Source organism: Tachyglossus aculeatus, chromosome 23 (assembly GCF_015852505.1).
Source record: "Tachyglossus aculeatus isolate mTacAcu1 chromosome 23, mTacAcu1.pri, whole genome shotgun sequence".
In the NCBI taxonomy this organism is placed as follows: Eukaryota; Metazoa; Chordata; class Mammalia; order Monotremata; family Tachyglossidae; genus Tachyglossus; species Tachyglossus aculeatus.
The window spans coordinates 17,018,881-17,040,987 of NC_052088.1; the positions used below are offsets into that span (position 1 = coordinate 17,018,881).

Here is a 22,107-nt window from a genome sequence, read left to right on the forward strand (position 1 = left end):
GCAGCTTCGGGAACATCAGAGCAGCAGCGGCAACCCAGGGGGGATGGGATTCCACGCATGCCAGCTCCTTCAGCAGAAATCCAAGGACAGGCAATGAGACCGGCCTAATGCCACCCCACAGGGCCACGGGAGAGTCACATGCTCTGAGGTGATGCGGCCAAACTGTCCGCAGAACAAGCTTTTCTACACGTGTGGGCTTGAAGAGAAGGTTTCGCGGTTAAGGTCCGATAATACCATCATTTGGTTCTGCAGAGATTTATTCAACCTCAGAAGAGATCTTAAAGCTGTGTCGCGAGGATGGTGCTTAAGTTCTGTTACAATCACGACACCCCAATTAAGTCAAACCAACACTAACCTTGGCACTTAAGTACTCTAATTGTATCTTCAGCTCTCAACAATATACATATCATCAATCGTATTTATTGAGCGCTTACTGTGTGCAGAGCACTGTACTAAGCACTTGGGAAGTACAAGTTGGCAGCATATAGAGACGGTCCCTACCCAACAGTGGGCTCACAGTCTAAAAGGGGGAGACAGAGAACAAAACCAAACATACTAACAAAATAAAATAAATAGAATAGATATGTACAAGTAAAATAAATAGAGTAACAAATATGTACAAACATATATACATATATACAGGTGCAGTGGGGAAGAGAAGGAGGTAAAATGGAGGGGATGGAGAGGGGGACGAGGGGGAGAGGAAGGAAGGGGCTCAGTCTGGGAAGGCCTACTGGAGTAGGTGAGCTAGTAATTCTGTAAAAAATTCGTCCCCCCTTTCTCTCTCTCAATTCCCTCAGGCACTTAGTATAGTACTGCTAAACACATAGTATGTGATCAACATATGCTATTTATTGATTGATTGACATGATTATTCTCAGAAGATGACTCACTTCTCAAGCTGTCCTTCGGTTTCGTGAGCCCTAAGTGGGATTTGGACTGTACCCAACCTGATTAATTTCTATATACTCCAGCGCTTAGAACAGTGCTTGACCCATAGTAGGCACTTCAATACAATATAATGATAATATTAACATGGATAGTGGGTGTTGTGGTGAAGATACAATCACAGTGCCATTTAGTTTTAGAGTTTTAGAAAGACCTATTCGGCCCTGATTGATAATTGCAAAGTATATGGGGTGCTGAATCTGTTCTATTGAAATCTCCAGCGTTTGTCATAGTTTCGTTCCACTTTTCATTGTCACCAGTCACTTGGCCTCTGCCCAAACACTAAGTTCTTTTCATTGGCATATAGCCCTGCCAGTATCCTTCTAGACTGTGAGCCTGTTGTTGGGTAGGGACTGTCTCTATATGTTGCCGAATTGTACTTTCCCAGCGCTTACTACAGTGCTCTGCACTCAGTAAGCGCTCAATAAATGATTGAATGAATGAATGAATATCCCAGCTCTGGGCTTGGGTAGAATTGCTCAAATTCCACAGTCTCACAAGCTCTGAGTTTCATTTTACTGCAATACTTTTACATCTACTCTCCACCTAGAATTAAGCTCCTTTTGGACAGGACTTATACCCAATGGATATTCAATAAATACCATTACTACTACTACTACTGCTACTACTTTTGTTGGATTAGAGGATTCCTGGCTAAGCAATGAAATCCTTGAGGAAGAGAGGCGTAGGACTGGGAAAGCAATGTGCAAAGGGGTTTCTTGTGGATGGATTTTTTTTTTCAGCCCCCTGCATTCAGTCCACTGTCTTGATAAACTCTGTTCACCTTCCAGACTCCACATGGGCAGGTTAGACTAATCCATCAAGCCAGGGAGAGGCAAGATGCTGCTGGCTGGGAGGGGGTGCAGGCTCTCTACATTGGGCTGAGCTTCTCTTAGATCTTCTGTGTCTCCCAAGCTAATCCTGAGGAAGAGAGCTCAACTGTGCCTTGGTACCCATAAAGCTGCATGTAGGTGCTAAACTTTTGTTTTATTAAGAGTGGGCCAAGCATACGCCATTAACCACAGAACAGCAACAGAGCCCAACACTTTTCTCCAACTTCTCCTCTCTTGTCTCTTCCCACACTCTCTACCTTCCCGTTGCCCAGAAGAAAACTCTGGGAGGATAAGGATGCCAGGGAAAGACTGGGTCACTTCAGTGTGTTTATAGACCAAGCACTCAAATTGCTGTTGATAATGCTGACTTAGTGTCTGAATCTTCTTCTTTACGGTATTTAAGCACCCACTATGTGACAAATACCGTTCTAAGTGTTGTAACACTGTTCTAAGATACAAGTGAATTAAGTTGGAGATAGTCCCTGTCCTACATGGGGTTCACTGTCTAAATAGGAGGGGGAGCGGGGGAACTGAGGCATAGCAAAGTTAAATGCTTGCCCAAGGTCACACAGCAAGCATTTGGAAGAGGTGGAAATAGAACCCAGGTCCTCTGACTCTCAGGCCTGTGCTCTTTCCACGAGGCCATACTGCTTGAATGATCCCACCGGGTGGGGATGAGAGAGAGGAGTGGTGCTGGGCAAAGCACCAGCACTCTAACCCACTTCTCTACAAAGGTTTCTCAGTTCTGAAGTCTCAGGATCGTGATTCATCCGCTGTTCCTCATGGGAGATTCCACCCTCATTACCACCACCTCCAGGGAGTAGAGGAAAGAGGGATTTTCATCTATCACTGTGGCTACTGGCTGTTCTGTGATGGACCCTCTTTAGCAGACCCCAACTGAGATGACTCCTCTTACTATGACTCCCCTCCAATTTGTCACATCCTAATCCCACATCCCCCTACAGCCTAAGAATTTTTTCAAATAACACATTTCCAATGAACTCCTAAACTCCCTAAAGGCTATAAAAGGTGGAGAAAGAAACGAGTACTTTGACCTTTCACCTACCCTCAAAGGGCAATGAGGCCAGAAAGTGGAGAGGTACCTCATTTAATAGCATTAAAAGATCCCCATGTATTCGGTAATGCGCTGGCCACTGTTCCAAACAAATTAAATATCAATCAATGGTATTTATTGGGCACTTATTCCCCCTCTAGACCATAAGCTCACTGTGCGCAGGGAATGTGTGTTACACTGTACTCTCCCAAGTGCTTAGTACAGGGCTCTGCACACAGGAAGCACTCAATAAATACGACTGATTGATTGACTTACTGTATGCAGATCACTGTACTAAAGCACTTGGGAGAGTATTATACAGTTGGTAGACACAATCCCTACAACATGTTGCCGTAATGATGGGCCACAGATAAAGTATTGATTACAGAGAAGCAGCATGGCCTATTAAATAGAATTGAATTTTCTATTCAATAGAAAAGAGCACTGTTCCGGGAGTCAGAAGACCTGGGTTCTAATCCCAGCTCTGCCAACTGCCTGCTGTACAGGCATGGGGAAGTGACAACTTCTCTGTGCCTCAGTTTCCTCATCTGTACAATGTTCTCCCTCCTATTTAGACTGGAAGCCCCACGTGGGGCAGGAACTGAACTCTTGCAGCCAAGGTGCAAGAGGAGGGAAGACTATTGGGGAGACCTAGGCCTGGATCTTGGGGTAGTGACTGGAGGATGTCACAGCAGACAGCAGCCACTGTCCAGGAGTTGGTGCTCCCTGGTCAAAGGCTGGTGATCTAGCCAGGACGGCTTGGTATACCACCTACTGGAGGGCACACTGGGGGGTTTTCATGTTAGTTTTCTAACAATTTGTGAGCAAAGTCTCAGTGTAAGAGGTTTTCCTTGATGTAAGGACTATAGGTACTCCTTTCTTGCACTCAGCGGGCACTCAATAAATACCAACTACCACTACTACTCCCTGACGTTTATCTCTGATGGGAGTTTAAGGTGCTTTCCCAATAGTGTCAAGTGAACTATCCCAAGATCCCCATGAGGTATGCAGGTTATTAAGTTCCGGTTAATAAATGGGACAACCAAATTATTGACTCGTCCTAGCTTACACAAGAGATCAATATGGGATGGTGGGAGGGTTGGGAAAGAGAAGGTGGTGGGGGAGAGGGAGAAAAAACATGCAGAGAACACTTCTTAGCATAGGGTCATGTATCCAACTGCCACCCAATACAAATTTAATCATAAGAGTTCAGATTTCCTGTTTCGTGCTTGACTCACTAAGGAGATGGCTCCAGCATGAAAGCAACTGAGTTGAACGTATCCTGAGGATTCGATGGCCACATTTTCATTAAAAGTCACTAGATCAGCAGTGAAAGGATATAGCCATTATGGCAGGCATTGGGGACAGGAATGAAGATCAGATTGGGGAGTTCAGCAAGAAGCAGCAGCAGGAGCAGGAGCAGATAATAGTATTTAATGAGCGCTTACTATGTGCAGAGCACTGTACTTCCCACTTGGGAGAGTACAATACAATAGAGTTGGTAGACACTTTCCCTGTCCACAATGAGCTTACAGTCTAGAGGATAAGAAATGGTTTATGTGTTCCTCAGGATGCTGAGGCATAAAAGAACTTATTTTCTTTTGTCTTGGGCTCTACTGTTGCTATTCTCCTCTTCCTGGGACAGCGAAGCTTTGGTGAGTATTTTCCCTGTGTTATGAGTGGAACTGTGTATGTATGGTAGGTGTGAATGGGACAGTGTTTAAGGTAGGAGCCGGTTGTGACGGGGTGATGGACAGTCTGGGTGAGAAATGGGGGTTTGCGTGTGTGGAAGGGGAGGGAGGATCGTTGTAGGGTGATACGGAGTGGGGGATTCTTATGTTTTATGGTGAAATCTTGAGATCCTTCCAAGGGTATAGATTTTTGTTTTGTTTTGTTTTATGTTTCCAGGCATTCGACAAAACATGAGACAAGGCCCCAGGGCACAAATAGATAGACCAAACACAAACCTAATGGAAATCTGAAATTCCACTAAACAGAGGTGTGGGTGGCAACTTGATGGTGAAATCAGCTAGCACTTTAACACTTAATGAGCTTCCTCATTTAACAGCAGACCCTAAAAAGTCAGTGTCCCAGTTCTAGTCAGGGGCCCTAGACTGAATATTCCTACCTCATCGCCTCTCCTTTTCCTTCCACAATTTCCAACATAGGTGCACCCAGCAAATTCATTCATTCAAACGTATTTATTGAGCGCTTACTGTGTGCAGAGCACTGTACTAGGCGCTTGGGAAGTACAAGTTGGCAACATATAGAGATGGTCCCTACTCAACAGCAGGCTCACAGTCTAGAAGGGGGGGAAATGCCTCCTTGCCCTGCCCTCCAATCCACTCTATGTATACTTCCCCAACTCCATTCTTCCTTCCACTCTACAGGCCATTACAACAGGAAAAAGTATGTCAGAAAGTAGTACTTGACATTGAAGCAAAGGAAAATGAGCACACAATGTGAAGGCGTTATAGTAAGAACTCTGTGATATAGTGGGGGGCTGTTAAATATTGAACTATTTTATTCTGGGAAACTATTTTGAGAACACTGACTCTTATTTCTTGCCAATCATTTACAGTTTGGTAGGATTAGGAGATTCGTGGGGGGCTATGTTCTGTTTCCTCCGACCTTCACTTGCAATTGTTTCTCACCTCCTTTGGTTTATACCTCTTGCCCCCTCTACCAGCCCATTTCTCTGATTTACTGCCTCTTTAGCTCTCCAGAGGTAGTTCCAGGGTGGGTTTTTTTTGCCAACTGAAAGGTTAGAGGAGCATCTAGTGACCTATTCCTACCACTCCAACAGCTACCTCTAGCACTTGTATGTATTTAATCATCTCTATCCTCAGCATTTGTGTGTGTACAGATACTATCAGCTGTTCATTAAATCATTCTGAATACTCAGTTTTGAAAATGCTTTCATGACTGCCTCCCTTGCTGGAGGCTACGCTCCTCACGGGCAGGAAACATGTTGTGCTTGGGTTGTATTTTCCCTAATCACTTAGTACAAGGCTTTGTGCCCAGGGGGTGCTCGATAAATACCAGGTCACCACAACAGAACTGGGAGTCTTGAGTCACAGGGGACTGCTGCAAATCCAATATGCGAGACACCCTTCGTAGCTCTAGCTGCTAAATGACCCTGCCATCGTGAGCACCCAAATAAGGCTAATTGGCTTGGGTGCCAGTGCTGGAGATTGACAACCAACCGAAGGAGCGTGAAGGTAGCTAATGATAAACTGCAGAGCATCTAGTTGAAGGAAGGTGTCTCAGGACTCCCTGGAGGATGCTGTCTGTTCTCCCAACCCTTCATCAGTTAGCAGAAAGAGGCTGTAAAAAGCCTGCTGGGGAGCTGGGTTACTGATACCATTCCCAGTAAACCAGCCCACCATCAGGACCCTTACTGGGCCCGGGAGGTCTTGGTCCCTGTCTTCTTAAAAAAATGGTATTTGTTAAGCATTTTCCATGTGCCAGATACTCTACTTCGCATTGGGAAAGATACAAGATAATTATAATTGTGGTATTTGTTAAGCGCTTACCATGGCCAGGCACTGCTCTAAGCTCTGGGATGGGTACAAGCAAATCGGGTTGGACAGAGTCTCCGTCCCATGTGGGGCTCACAGTCTCAATCCCCATTTTACAGATAAGGTAACTGAGGCCCAGAGAAGTGAAGCGACAAGCCCAAAGCCACGGAGCAGACAAGTTGTGGAGCTGGGATTAGAACCCAAGACATTCAGATTCCGAGGCCCGTGCGCTATCCACTATACCGTGCTGCTTCCCTGGTTGGACACAGTCCATGTCCCACATGTGGCTCAGCGTCAATCCCTACTTTATAGTTGAGATAACTAGCGCATGGAGAAGTCACTTTTCCAAGGTCATTCAACAGACAAGTGGTGGAGCCAGGATTAGAACTCAGGTCCTTCTGACTTCCAGGGCCACAGGGCCATCTCTCTCTCCTGCTCTGCTTCACTCACAGTCTGAAAGAGGACGAAAGGTTCTAGAAAAAATGGGGGTGGAAAAACTGGCATCAAGCAGCAGGTGACAGATAGTCTGGTACCAGCCCACAGCATACAGCAGGCAGTGTCTCTTTTAATTAACATAAGACATGCGTAGAATGGGGAAAGTAACTCAGCATGATGCCTCTTGGTCCACAGAAACGGTGGGAGAATGCCCTGGGTCACTGCCTGCCTCCTGTCATTAATGTTACCTGGCAACTCTCTTCCCGTGTCTTGAGGCCCACTGGGGTGGTGCTTGAATGACTTTCTGAAGGGCTGCTCAACCTGCACTGGCATGTCTGGTGCAATTCTTCACTGTGGAACATGCACACTTTCCCTGACTGCTGAATCCAATAAACGGCTGGGAATTTAACCGTGACGAGGAGTTTGCCTGAGCCGGAGTGCAAAGCAGAGCAATCGCACTCAAGATTAAGGCTCAGAAAGAATCCAAAAGCAGACTGGGAAATATTTCCAAAATCAGCCCTTCAGAAGGTTTGGAGTATCATCACTCCCCTCCTAACCGATGTGTTGCAAGCTTGCCCTTTCTACAACCCGTATGCTCCTCCCTAGGGGTGCCCTTTCCCCCATTTTTGTAAACGGTGGCAAACATCCTCCCCCGCGAACGTTCACCATGGAAATCTGTAGCACCGTGGGAGAACTTTTGCCGAGTCTGCTCTCTGGCCAACGGGGTGAATTTTTGCAACCTGGAGGTCAGGACTGGAGGGACGGGGCATAGAAGGAAGGAGACTGGCCCCGATGCCGGACCCCGGGCACGGGCCCAAGTGCTCCAGCTGGGTAATGGGGAGCAGCAGTGGCCCAGTCCTGCTAGAGGCAGGAGAAAGCAGTGGAGGGGGTGTGGAGGCCGGCTGCCAATGTTACCACTGCTTCCATGTTTGTGGTGGCCACAGTTCTCTCTGGCAAGAACCCCCCTCATTCTCCCTTGCCCCAAGCTGCCAGAAGCACCCAACCCCAAGGCCCCCCATCTGTCCTGGGGTGTCACCTGGCCAGCCCAGCCAGGCACTGCTTCATTCAATCTTATTTATTTAATCATATTTATTGAGCGCTTATTTTGTGCAGAGGGCTGTACCAAGCGCTCGGGAGAGTAATAATAATAATGATACCATTTATGAATCACTTGCTATGTGCAAAGCACTGTTCTAAGCACTGGGGAGGTTACAAGGTGATCAGGTTGTCCCACGGGGGGCTCACAGTCTTCATCCCCATTTTACAGAGGTGCAGAGAAGTTAAGTGACTTGCACAAAGTGACCCAGCTAAGTGGCGGAGCCGGCTTTTGAACCCATGACCTCTGACTCCAAAGCCCAGGCTCTTTCCACTGAGCCACGCTAATAATTGCAGGGAGCACCACACTGGGGTCGAGGACGAGACACTGGGACTGCAACCACCCCCCACCCTACCTCAGGTTGGTTTGGATGGGGGAATTAACCTCCACTCCTCAGTCAACACCGCTTGTGGGGGTGGCTAATATACAGCCAGTGATCAGGAAAGGGAGGGAGGCAGTGGAATGAATATGCCTGAAAAATCCTGGGAAAAAAGTGGAACTGAAAGGAAAATTTAGAGGACACTTTCAGTAGAAAGGGAAGCAGCGTGGACTGATGGAAAGAGCGTGGGAGTCAGAAGACCTGGGTTCTAATCCTGGCTCTGCCAGTTGCCTGCTGTGTGCCCTTGGGATAATCACTTAACTTTTCTCTGCCTCAGTTTCCTCAACTGTAAAATGGGGATTCAAAAACCTGTTCTCCCTCCTACTTAGACTGTAAGCTCCACGTTAGATGGGGACTGTGTCCAACCTAATTAAGCCTGATCTACTCCAGTGCTCAGAAGAGTGCTTGACACACAATAAACACTTAAATACCATCAACAATAATAAAATAATATACTAACAATGCATTTATGTGATGGTCAACCTTTCTGCAAAGCTTTATTCTGGTGAGATTAGAGGAGCCAGTAGCAGGCAGCAGCCAGGGGCAAGAGAGGCAGAATATTTTATCCCAAGAAACAAACCACAACCAGTCTTGGTCTTCATCTCATCCCAGTGGGACCCTTTAAGAGCAGTTCTGGGAGATTAAGGACATGGAATAAACTGATGATGCTTAGATTTCCCTTTTCTCCAAAACCATGTCCCAGCAGTTTCAAAAAGCATATCGACTTCTATAAATAATAATGATAGCATAAATCAATCCTGCCTGAGAGAACAAGATAAACAAAATTCTGAGGGCTTAGAGGAACCACAGATCATCACTTTGGCACATTATGGAAGCTTTATTTTTTATATCAGAAAGTTCTACCTGTGTGCAGAGTAGTGTTTCTATGACCTCATAAATCACATTCCTTCCTAGCTTGTGTCTCACCTACAAACTGCATTTTAAACGGTTTGGAGAATAGTGCCTCGCAAGAAAAATGGTGCAGGGCTGGATATTTTTATAATTTTGTCCCCATGTAGTTTGTTTGAAGGGTACCAAGAACCAGAAGTGCCCACTTTTGGGCTTTTAGTAGATGGGGACTGGGAAAAGGCAGGTTTCAAAGAGCTGACAGGTCAACCACCATTTTGAGTCTTTTCAGTCCTGCCTGGCAATTCTCAGATGTTGTTAGAGACCTAGCTAGGGCATTGATGGAGTCCAAACAAACAGCTGTGGGGTGGACTGCCCCTCTATGTTGGTACACAGAAGAAATGCAAGGTAACCATGAAAAAAATCAAGAGTAATGTAAGTCAGATATAAGGGAGGACATCTTGACAGGAAGAAATGGGGCCTCAGTCACTCCCAGAAGCGGGGACAATGTTTTCATAGTGGACCCTAGAGACCAGAAATGGGCAAGCATCCACAGGATGGGATGGCCCTGGTGAATAAAGCATAAAGTTGACCTAGCTCAGCTCTAGCACTGCCCAGAGAATACAATGGGGAGGAGCTGGGTTATGGACAGAAGTTGCAGGGGGGGCGAAAACACCCCAAGGGTCCAGGATTTTACTTAGTTTAGCTCACTATAGCAACAACTCACTACCCTAAACACTGGTAACTTGCAAGAGTCCTCTTGTCTTCCTAAGTCCCCAGCTTACAACTCTGCTGGAGGAAATAAGATTTACTTGCTAGCAATATGGTGCTCGTAATTAGAAGTTGGTTCTCTCCGAGTCATTACCACAAGTTTAACAGACTTATCCTTTTCTCTACCTGCGTTTTCCCAATTCGTGCTGTTGCTAAGATTCAGAGAGTTGCTTCTAAATATCAAGCAGAAGCAAAATCTGCTTGATAATTTGATTTCCTGGAGTAGTGCCGAAACAGAGTTTGCCAATCATCCGCTGTACAAGTATACCCTGGGTTATGGCCACCCCACAATATTTGTGACTTGGGGGAACATTTGACCCTAATTGCTAATGCTCCCCAGGATCCGGAAGTCCTACCAGCGAGATCACATTTGATCACTGCCTTCTCTTCCCTGTTCCAAGCGCTTACCATGTGCAAAGCACTGTATTAAATGCTTGGAGTAGTATGATACACTGGAGTTGGTAAACGTGATCCCTGCCCACAAGACAATTACAGTCTCGGTTCCTGCTCCTAGTTTCCAACACCTAGACTCGCTGACTTGCCTGTATTTCTTAAAAAATGAGTAGCACGTGTGGTGCTGCTGTCACAAGTTAACACGGGCTGTGTGGGGCATCTCCCCCGCAGCCAAAAACTACTGCAAAGTGTGAGCCGCCATGGCCCAAAGCCACAAACACAACCAGGTATGGCATGCTTTCCTCCTACCTCTGTGGCAGGTACCCAGCAGTAGCTCACCCCGCTGGGGTGGATACAAGTTAATCAGGTTGGACAAAGTCCCTGTCCCACATGGGGCTCATAGTCTTAGTCCCCATTTTCTAGGTGAAGTAACTGAGGCACAGAAAAGTGAAGTGATTTGCCCATGGTCACACAGCAGACAAGTGGCAGAGCTGGAATTAGAACCCAGGTCTTTCTGACTTCCAGGTTTATGCTCTATCCACTAGGCCACACTGCTCTCCCCGCTGCCTGCTCCCAGCCCCTGGCAGCAATGACCCCACTCTCCTACAACTTGTAGCCCCCTGTGGCAGTGGTCCTCTTCCACCTGTAGCCCCCTGTGTCCCCCCACCACCCCAGGCTCCCACCCACATAGGAATGGATTGAGAATGGATGGAGAGAACCTCTGCTGCTGAATAATGACAATAATAATTCTGGTATTTGTTAAGCTCTTACCGGGTGCCAGGCACTGTACTAAGTACCTGGAGTGGACCCAAGCAAATCAGGTTGGACATGGTCCCTGTCCAACATGGGGCTCACAGTCCCAGTCCCTATTTTACAGACGAGGCAACTGAGGCCCAGAAAAGTGAAGTGACTTGCCCAAGCCACACAGCAGACAAGTGGCAGAGCCGGGATTAGAACCCATGACCTTCTGGTTCCCAGGCCCGGGCTCTATTTACTATGCCGTGCTGTGTTCCAAGGTGTGACTCCCACTAACACGATGCCTCCCCTTCCCCTTTCTTTCATCAGATGTTGCTATGACCCAAGTCCAACTCCTGCCCCCCAAAATGTAAATGACCAGAGTGCTGCCAACTTGTACTTCCCAAGCGCTTAGTACAGTGCTCTGCACACAGTAAGCGCTCAATAAATACGATTGATTGATTGGGGGGAAGGCAGGGCGGGAGGAGAAGGCCCTCGGCTGGGGTTCAGGAGAGCCTATGGGAAGAAAGGAGAGAAGGGGAAAAGGAGACGGGGAAGGTGGTTAGGGACTTACCATATAATTTTTCTTCCTTTATAGGGCCCAGATATCAGAATCAGAATTAGGCCCAGAAGCAGTGTGGCCTAGCGGATAGAGCATAAACCTGGAAGTCAGAAAGACCTGGGTTCTAATTCCAGCTCTGCCACTTGTCTGCTGTGTGACCATGGGCAAATCACTTCACTTTTCTGTGCCTCGGTTACTTCACCTGGAAAATGGGGACTAAGACTATGAGCCCCATGTGGGACAGGGACTTTGTCCAACCTGATTAACTTGTATCCACCCCAGCGTTTGGAACAGTGCTTGACATACAGTAAGCGCTTAAAAAATATCATTATTATTATTATCATTATGTTGAGGCTAGATCTAGAAAAGAACCTAGCTAATTACATGTAAATCTATTGAAAGAGGTTTTCTACGACACAGCCACGTTTTCACAGCCACAACCTGGCTGTATCATGGGGCATACCTGTCCTTTCACTGACGCCCTTGGGAGGCTGAATGGTTATGCCCAAATGGGGAGCTTTGATTTGTCGTCATCAAACAACAGCAAGGGCAGGAAAGGAAAAGTTGTTTTCCAAAGATTATTTCATATTTTTAGCTAAATGGGTACAGACGCTTAGCTGAAATTTTATGATGAATGGCAAAAGAGGCTGTAAGTACATCTACTTCTTACTATATCACTGCATATACTTTGAGTTAATAATAATGGTGGTATTTGTTAAGCGCTTACCATGTGCAAAGCACTGTTCTAACCGCTGTGGGGGGGAATACAAGGTGATCAAGTTGTCCTACATGGGGCTCACAGTCTTCATCCCCATTTTACAGATGAGGTAACTGAGGCTCAGAGAAGTTAAGTCACTTGCCCAAGGTTACACAGCAGACATGTGGCGGAGTCGGCATTCAAACCCATGACCTCTGACTCCAAAGCCCGTGCTCTTTCCATTGAGCCACGCTGCTTCTTTATGTATTGCTGTTACATATGATGTGTGGGTGACAGAGAGAGAGAGAGAGAGAGAGACAGACAGACAGAAAGAGAGAAAGAAAGAATCTGATCTTCAGGTTTGAAGAGATTCTTCAGTGTGTGTGGGTGTAACAAAAACGAGGAACAGGTGAATCAAAATCCCTTCCACACAAGGGTCACCCACTGCTGCACTGTCGCTCTTGCTGTTCGCAGTGTCTGGAATGTCTTTAATCCTTCTTCTTGCTAGCTAGTTTGATCTTCCCGACATCTCTGCTCTAGACTGACGTCTCTTCCCAGACTGAGCCCCCTCCTTCCTCTCCTCCACCGCCCCCTCTCCATCCCCCCCGCCTTACCTCCTTCCCCTCCCACCACCTGTATATATATTTGTATGTATTTATTGCTCTATTTATTTTATTTCTACATATTTATTCTATTTTATTTTATTAGTATGTTTTGTTTTGTTGTCTGTCTCCCCCTTCTAGACCGTGAGCCCACTGTTGGGTAGGGACCGTCTCTATATGTTGCCAACTTGGACTTCCCAAGCGCTTAGTCCAGTGCTCTGCACACAGTAAGTGCTCAATAAATACGATTGAATGAATGAATGTATATATGTTTGCACGTATTTATTACGCTATTTTATTTGTACATATTTATTCTATTTATTTTATTTTGTTAGTATGTTTTGTTTTGTTGTCTGTCTCCCCCTTCTAGACTGCGAGCCCACTGTTGGGTAGGGACCGTCTCTATATGTTGCCAACTTGGACTTCCCAAGCACTTAGTCCAGTGCTCTGCACACAGTAAGCGCTCAATAAATACGATTGAATGAATGAATGTATATATGTTTGTATGTATTTATTATTCTATTTATTTTATTTGTACATATTTATTCTATTTATTTTATTTTGTTAGTATGTTTTGTTTTGTTGTCTGTCTCCCCCTTCTAGACTGTGACCCCACTGTTGGGTAGGGACCGACTCTATATGTTGCCAACTTGGACTTCCCAAGTGCTTAGTCCAGTGCTCTGCACTAAGCGCTCAATAAATACGACTGAATGAATGAATGAATAAAAGAATCGTCGGGCTCGGTCACATTAATCCAAGCATTTGTCCTATCCCGCCTTGATTACTGTATCAACCTCCTTGCGGACCTCCCAGCCTCATTTCTCTCCTCGCTCCAGTCCATACTTCACCTTGCCATCTGGATCATTTTCCCACAAAAACGTTCAGCCCGTGTTTCCCCACGCCTCAAGAACCTCCAGTGGTTGCCAATCCACCTCCGCATCAAACAGAAACTCCTTTAAATCACTCAGTCACCTTACCCCCTCCTTCCTTAAGTCGCTGCTCTTTCACCATAACCAAGCCCGCACCCTCACTCCTCCGATGCCAACTTACTCATTGTACCTCGATCCTTCTATCTCACCGCCGGCCTCTCGCCCAGGTTCTGTCTCTAGCCTGGAATGCCCTCCCTCTTCATATCTGACAGACAATTACTGTCCCAACCTTCAAAGTCACGTTGAAGACACATCTTCTCCATGAGGCCTTCCCTAACTAAGCCCTCGTTTTATCTTCTCTCACTCCCTTCTGCATCACCTTTGCCCTTGGATTTGCTCCTTCCCTCCCTCAGCCCCACAGCACTTATGAAGCACTTAGAGAAGCAGCGCGGCTTTGTGGAAAAAGCACGGGCTTGAGAGTCACAGGTCGTGGGTTCTAATCCTGACTCCACTTGTCAGCTGTGTGACTCTGGGCAAGTCACAGTTACCTCATCTTTAAAATGGGGATTTAGACTGAGCGCCCCACCTGGGACAACCTGATAACCTTGTATCTTCCCCCAGTGCTTAGAACAGTGCTTGGCATATAGTAAGCACTTAAATACCATCATCATTATTATTATGTACATATCTATATTTATTTATATTCATGTCTGCCTCCATCTCTAGACTGTAAGCTCACTGTGGGCACGGAACAAGACTACAAACTCTGTTATTCTGTATTTTCTCTCAAGCACTTAGTGGAGTGCTCTGCACACAGTAAGCGCTCAAATACGATTGGTAGGTGGACCTGATGCTTCCTCCTTGCAATCTATGGCTTTGTTGCAATAATCTGAGGTTGTAATTCACAGGTGGTTAAAATATTCTTTCTGTCCTCCTTCCTTTGGGCCCTTACCTTCAGTTATGCTTTTGAATCTTTTTTTATGCTCTTCCCAGTGAGGCAAGGCTGTGATAAGCACTGCCTCAATGCTGGTGAGCTGACTGCATTCTAAGAGCTCACAGTTAGCGACCCTGTTATGCCATTTGATGACGACTCCCAAATGCTGCTAATGAAGCTTTTTGAGAATATTCAAATAGTTCAGTTTATCTGGCACATTTGGATCCGCAGGCATATGAGGCAGTTAGCTCATCAAGCTGCTTTGCTTTCCAGACAATCCCAAAGAAGAAGGATGACCAGTGCCTTCTCTCGGTTCCTCACTGGCCGCAGCGCATCTGCACTGTTGGCCACCCTTGGCACGGGTGCTCTAACGACCGGTTACCTACTCAATCAGCAGAATCTGAGTGCCGGGGCTTATGAAAAGCCTAAGCTTTTTCCTGCAAGGTAAGTCCTCTCTGCTTAAAAACCATCCCGAGCAATAGCCAGAGATCGGTTTCCTTAGTGCTCAAGCGGGGAGAATCGGGGAGCTGAAGAATACATGTTACCTGCTTCTCCTTGTCCCCGAATTCATTCCAAGTTTAAATATATCCATGAGCAGCACTGTCAGGACATCAGTCAGGGACATGATGTTGGAAGGCGCCCAATAAGGCCCTCAATAAACGGAGAAACAGCATGGCCCAGTGAATACAGCACAGGCCTGGGAGTCTAAAGGACCTGGGTTCTTAGTCCCAGCTCGGCCGTTTGTATGACCTTGGGCAAATCACTTAACTTCTCTGTGCCTCAGTTAGCTCATCTGTAAAATGGGGATTAAGACTGTGAGCCCCATGAGGGCCAGTGACTGTGTCCAACCCCATCATCCTCTATCTCCCCCAGCACCTAGAACAGTGCCTGGCACGTAGGAATTGTTTAATACCACAATTATTACTATTATTATTATTATTTTGAGACAAGGGAAAACAAGCAGTGTCTGCTCTGCTGGGAAAAAGGGAATGAGAGACTTCAACCCTGCTCCCAGCAAAGTTTGTCTGGAAACACATTGTGGTCCAGATTGACTACAGTATTGGGTAAGGCATTGGTGTGGAAGCAGGCACCGAAAAGGGAGGGCAGGAAATGGGCTAGCGTGCGTGAGCACGCACACACACACAAACAACCCCACCCCCCCCCCCCCACAATGCTGCACTGCCTGTGTCTCTGGGCTCATCCCTGGAAGCTTGCTTTTCCCCAGATGCCATTTTGGGTTTGTCCAGAGTTTCTTCTGTTTCCTCTGTAGCCAGATACCGGGCTGGGGAGGAGTCTCTGGGCAGCTCTGAAACCCAGGAAGGCTGGCAGCACGGCAGAGGACTGTGTGAGTGAGCCTTCCTTTTCCGAAGGCCCCTGCCCAGGGAAGACCCCTACGTCTGCCTGGACCCCTAACAAGACAGGGAAAGGAATCCCAATGACCCTTTGCTCTGTCCTGATTAGCTTGAGCCAGGGTTCACAGGGACCTTTGGTGAATTACAATGAACAGGGTTTGTTACCAGTCTCCTGTCATTAGGTTGAAAACAAGCCTGGCCAGGTGGAAGGTGTTAACTTTCCTTTTTCAAAATGACAAACTCCCAGCTCCTTTCACTACTTGTTTTCCCTTGTCTCATCCATCACTACTGTCAAAAGCATTTACTGAGCACCATACTGTGGGCAATGCACTGCACTAAGCGCTTGGGGAAAAGAAAACGAGCAACCATCACATAAAATGTAATCAGAAAATTTCCCGGACTCAGAACCTAACCTCAACATCTGTTCCGGGTGACAACGCATCTTGAGAAAAAATGTGCAGGTCAGTTTTTGATGCCGTCTGGCTGATTCTGTCCTCCTGCAGAAGCAGGGAGGAGAGAAAGTATAGCTCCACCAGCTACTGGATTTCCTCACAGTTCAAGTATGAGGAACAAGACTAGGACCTTAGCCCTTTCGGTTTATTTAAAATGCATTTACAAAAGATGAAGAGCAGCCTGCGTGGTGCTGCTGTAATTTCTATACTTTTACTTTGCCTTCTGGTAAGAATAATAATAATAATATTTGTTGTTTGTTAGAAGCAGCGTGGCTCAGTGGAAAGAGCACGGGCTTGGGAGTCAGAGGTCATGGGTTCTAATCCCGGCTCCACCACTTGTCAGCTGCGTGACTCTGGGCAAGTCACTTCACTTCTCTGTGCCTCAGTTCCCTCATCTGTAAAATAGGGATTACGACTGTGAACCCCACGTGGGACAACTTGATCACTTTGTATCCCCACTGGCGCTTAAAACAGTGCTTTGCACATAGTAAGCACTTAATGAATACCATCATTATTAAGTGTTTACTCTAGGCCGAGCACTGAACTGGGCTCTGGGGTGGATAAAAGACATAAGCTATTCTCTCTTAAGAGGGGCACTCGCAGCTTCCTTTCCCCAACAGCGGGCTCTGGATTGTCAGCTTAATTCATTTCCGCTGAGCCCCAGCAGTTGAGTGGCCCAGTGGTGTTCAATGCAATTGCTGCTGTTAAATAATAATAATAATAATGATGATGATGATATTTGTTAAGCGCTTAGTATGTGCCAAACACTGTTATAAGCGCTGGGGTGGATACAAGGTAACCAGGTTGTCCCACGTGGGGCTCACAGTCTCAATCCCCATTTTACAGATGCGGTAACAGGCATAGAGAAGTTAAGTGACTTGCCCAAAGTCACACAGCTGACAAGTGGAGGAGTCAGGATTAGAACCCACAGCTGTGTAAGTGACATGAATCAGAAGGCAAGCGAGATCGGACTGAACTTTCCAACCAGTTGGGCAAAAAAAAAAAAAAGGCCTTTTGACCTTCTGGCATTGATATTTCAGTAGAATGGCAGGAGTGGCAGAGGGAGACCTCTGACTCCCAATCCCATGGTCTTTCCACTAAGCCACACTGCTTCTCCAAGCAGCCCGCCCTGGCTCTCTTCTTGTCCAAGAACCATCTGAATCAAAAATGTGCCTTCGAATGTCGCCTGACACAACTCTGTCTCTGCTGTCCTGCAGTGCGGACTTCCCGGACCTACGCAAACATAACAACTGCATGGCTGAGTGTCTCACGCCAGCCATCTACGCCAAGCTCCGGGACAAGGCGACGCCTAACGGCTACACCCTGGACCAGTGCATCCAGACTGGCGTGGACAACCCCGGCCATCCCTTCATCAAAACTGTCGGCATGGTGGCTGGGGACGAGGAGTCGTATGAGGTGAAGCCCCCTGAATCCCTTTGGGTTTGGCTGCCAAACCAGATAGAAACAGATGGAAATCTTTCTACAAGCTAGATAGGAAAGGGTCCGTCTTTCTTGAAACTGGCATCCCAGAGGATGGAGATACAATGGGTTTCTACAGAGCGATTCTGGCAGATAACCCCAATGTCTGCTTCTTTAAGGGGCTCAGAGACTGGTATCATGAAAGGGAACCACGACAGGCTGGCCCATTCACAAAGCTCCCGTGCAGTTTCCCCAAGAACACACTTTATTTGCTGAAGACTCTCTCATCCCTAGCTGCAAACTGCGTCACGTGATAGGTGTGAGTGAGCTCGCCTCAAAACACAAGCAATGGAGAAGAGTAGATGTGTTAGAGCCCAAAAGCTGATCTGAATGGAAGTGTTGGTTGTTGAGAAGTTCTGCAGGTATAATTGCGCTTTCAAAGTTATGAGATGCTCCTCCCAATCAGCTGGAGTCCTGGCTTTGAGGTTTTTTCATTCGCATTTCAACAATATCAACAACAAGACCCCAGTCGGAGCTACGGATTGGAGGGCAGCAGGGAGATTCTGGGATCTGGTTGAGTTTAGGCAGCGTATAAATTCAACCTCAACTGTTGGACTGGGCTTTCCCCATCATCCAGAAACCCCCGAAATCAGACTGCCCTCTCAAAGGGCAAGAAAACAAGTGCCTTTCCTCAGGTACCCATATACAGCACTTTCTCATTCAGGATATCCAGGAGGATGTGATGAGTCGCCCTTGAGGCCTCAATGTCCAGGCGATATTCAGCTCATAAGGAGCACATCTAATATGCACCTGATGTATTATTTAACGTTTTAAAACCTCATTCCCTCCCTAATAGAGTCGCTCTCTTAACCAGATGCACCTACAGTCTCATTACCAGAAAAGAAACCCAGGATCCACTTTTCTTCAAACTGACACCAGGGGAAGAATTCCTCTACACTAGTTTTATAACTCATTATTTGGTTTAGCCCTTGTATTGGGGCGAAAAGGAGGAATGAACTATCTTCAAGGGAATCACTGTGCCTTCCACTCCTCCAGGTGTTTGCTGACCTCTTTGATCCAGTCATTAAGCTGAGGCACAATGGCTATGACCCAAAAGTGATGAAACACTACACTGACCTCGATGCAACCAAGGTACGATTCCATCTCTAGCCTCTAGTTCCCAACTTCCCACCGATCCAGAGCTGGGTTTAAAGGATCCCATTCTAAGCAGCAAGTCCACAGTGTACTATTTATTAAGCATCCCCTGGGTGTTGTCCACTGAACAAGGCATTTGTGAAGCAAGAAGGTTGAAGTGACATGTTCCCTAAGCACAAGGAGATTACACTATAATGGGGGAAATAAACATAAAAATATTTTTCAACTGGAGTAGTCAAAACAAATACACCGAGCGAACATATATTCATGAGGGCCAAGGAGGGTGAAAATAAATAAGTGCTAGAGATGGCGGAAGGGATGATACAGCTCAGGGTGTTGGGAAATTAACTGGAGGAGGAGGAGGTGGGATTTGAGGAGGGATTTGAATTCAGGGAGATCTGAGGTCTGTCTGATGTGGGGAGGGAGGGAGGGAACACACTGAGCAAGGGGATGGGGGTAGGCGAGCTGAGAACAAGGCGCTGCTAGAACTTTCGCTTGGGAGAGGCAAAGACAGGGGTTGGGGAACAGCAGGTGAAGAAAGGAGATAGGTAAAATGAGGCCAGATGGAGGAGAAGCCAGTTATGAAGAGTTTTTCTTTGGTGCAAAGGGCCACTGGGGACCAGTGGAAGGTTTTGAGGAGATGTGGGCTCAGTGATGCTTCATTAAGATATCTGTGTTGCGGCACGGGGTGAAAACTGGAGGTGGGGAGCCTGAGACCAGGAACATTAGAACTTTCCAGGGGTGCAGCTGCTCTCCCGTGGTCTAAATAATCCCTGGTGGTCCTGCTGCCTAATGGATCCTAGTGCTTTTCAGATTCTCGCTGGAAACTCTTGGTCTTTGGGTCCCGCTACAATTCTGCGGAAGAGGGGAGTCAGGCATCAAAGGGGCAGTTTCACTAACTTAGAAACGTAGTCTGCAGGCCTGTGTGTGGTGAATGAGTGTGCGGGCGGGTTTTACTCTCTCCTCTTTCAGATCACCCATGGGCAGTTTGACGAGCGCTATGTCCTGTCCTCTCGGGTCCGCACCGGTCGCAGCATCCGGGGCTTAAGCCTGCCCCCAGCGTGCACCCGGGCCGAGAGAAGAGAGGTAGAAAATGTTGCCATCACAGCCCTGGAGGGGCTGAAGGGCGACCTGGCTGGGAAGTATTACAAATTGACAGAAATGACCGAGCACGACCAACAGCAACTTATTGATGTGAGTAACTGTGGGGGGCAGGGGGTGCTGGATTCAGGCTTCTACCATAATTCCTCTTTGTACCTGACTTTCCAGCCCCGATACTGGAGTGACTGGCCAGCAGCCCCAAGGAAAAGCAGTTGGTCTACGGGTGGGGGGAGAGGTGCCACTCCGGCTCACATTCTCGGAGTGAAAATCTTCAGAGTCTTGGCTTTTTCTCTCATATGTGACACTGGCTGAGTCTGAGGTGGGGGGAGGAAAATGCCATTTTAAATTCTGAGGCTTTACCATCTAGTCACGAAACTATGCTCTTGAAGAAGTCTGGGCCAAAAATCCAGGGCACATTTGGAAACCAAAAAATGTGTCCATGTTTACTTTAAACATAAAGAAAATATCTAGCTGTGGAGTTCCTCTGGCACACTAGAGAGCCTAAAACTTGTTACATCAAAGAGATCGGAAACAATAACCGACTTTCTCGCTTCCCAAACAGAAATCCTGCCATTCAGGCTGCAGGGAGAGAGGCTGGGAGAAGATAGCATCGCACATCCTAAAACAGGAGATGGTTTATGGAGCAGGATATGGGGTTGAGCACAAAAATTCCAGGGCTGCTAAGTAAACCCAGGGAGCAGCTTACAGTCTAGAGGGGATATCTTTACTCTCCCAAGTGCACAGTAGAGTGTAAATGCTCAATAAATACCAAGGATTGATAGATTGATTTGCAATCTCTGGGCAAGGGCAGTCTGAGAATGCCGATTTCAGTCTATCAACAAGGAACCACCAAACTCCTATTGTCTGCTTTCTTCCTTGGCCCTGATTATTGGAAATGAGAAACAGACTTTCAATCAATGGTATTTATTATGCTACTTACCGTGTGCAGACCACTGTACTAAGCACTTGGAAAAATACAATATAATAGAGTTGGCAGACCTGATCCCTGCCCACAGGGAGCTTACAGGTTACAGGACTATATTTCCTAAGCATGAGAAGCAGTGTGACCTAGCAGAAATCAGAGGACCTGGGTTCTACTCTCAGCTCTGCCACTTGTCTGCTGTGTGACCTTGGGTAGGTCACAACTTCTCTGCACCTCAGTTATCTCATCTTTAAAATGGGGGTTAAGACTGTGAGCTCTACATGGGACACAGGCTATGTCCAACCTGATTATCCAGTATCTACGAAAGCATTTAGTACAGTGCTTGGCACACAGTGAGTGCCTAACAAATACCATTAAAAAAACTCCCAAACAAACCAAAAAACACTTTCAAACATGGTGAGCAGCATTTAGTCTCCTGCTTTAACTTAGCGGTCTTTCTTTCTCATTTGTGCATTTTGGCTTCCAGGATCATTTTCTATTTGATAAACCAGTGTCCCCTTTGCTAACGTGTGCTGGGATGGCTCGTGACTGGCCAGATGCCAGAGGAATCTGGTATGGTGCATAAAGTACAGATATTTGCATTGTGTGCAAAAGATCTTTGTACAGATCACCTGGCTTGACCTAACCCTGCAAATGCTATGTCCTGCAGTTGACAGCATGCTCAGCTTAAGTTAAATTAGGCTAAAAAGAAAACATGGCCTGCTTGAGCAAGCGCACCCAAGAGCGAGTGTATATATGTATGCACGATTGGTGTGAACCTACAAAGCGAAGGAAGCAGATTTGAATTTTGCAAATATTTTGTGTGAGAAAAATACACTTACATTTGGGGTGAAAAACAGTTTAGACAGCAAACTGAATCAAACTCGAGGGTTTTATGAAATTTGAACCCCCTGATCTTTTTTTGATGAATGAAGCCAGGCAGGGCAGTATAAGGAAGGGTGTTAAAACTAAAACAAAGAATACACCGAGTTTGGCTGAAGGCCAGTACGAAACCCCGCCTTTTCCAAACT

At 46.7% G+C, this 22,107-nt stretch overlaps 1 protein-coding gene and 1 long non-coding RNA gene across 5 annotated transcripts in view; one reads left to right on the forward strand and one right to left on the reverse strand.

Annotated features, from left to right (window-relative positions):
* The window catches only part of LOC119944744, an 82,007-nt gene that overhangs the window by 26,885 nt on the left and 33,015 nt on the right, over window positions 1-22,107 (reverse strand). The window lies entirely within an intron of this gene.
* CKMT2 (creatine kinase, mitochondrial 2) overlaps window positions 1-22,107 on the forward strand; it is a 35,016-nt gene that overhangs the window by 3,383 nt on the left and 9,526 nt on the right. For both annotated transcript variants that reach the window (XM_038765857.1, XM_038765858.1), the window contains exons 2-6: window positions 14,949-15,119; window positions 17,697-17,895; window positions 18,955-19,050; window positions 20,026-20,247; window positions 21,564-21,649. In XM_038765857.1, coding sequence (XP_038621785.1) covers window positions 14,968-15,119; window positions 17,697-17,895; window positions 18,955-19,050; window positions 20,026-20,247; window positions 21,564-21,649 — 755 coding nt within the window. In that variant the 5' untranslated portion in view covers window positions 14,949-14,967. The remainder of the gene's footprint in view (window positions 1-14,948; window positions 15,120-17,696; window positions 17,896-18,954; window positions 19,051-20,025; window positions 20,248-21,563; window positions 21,650-22,107) is intronic.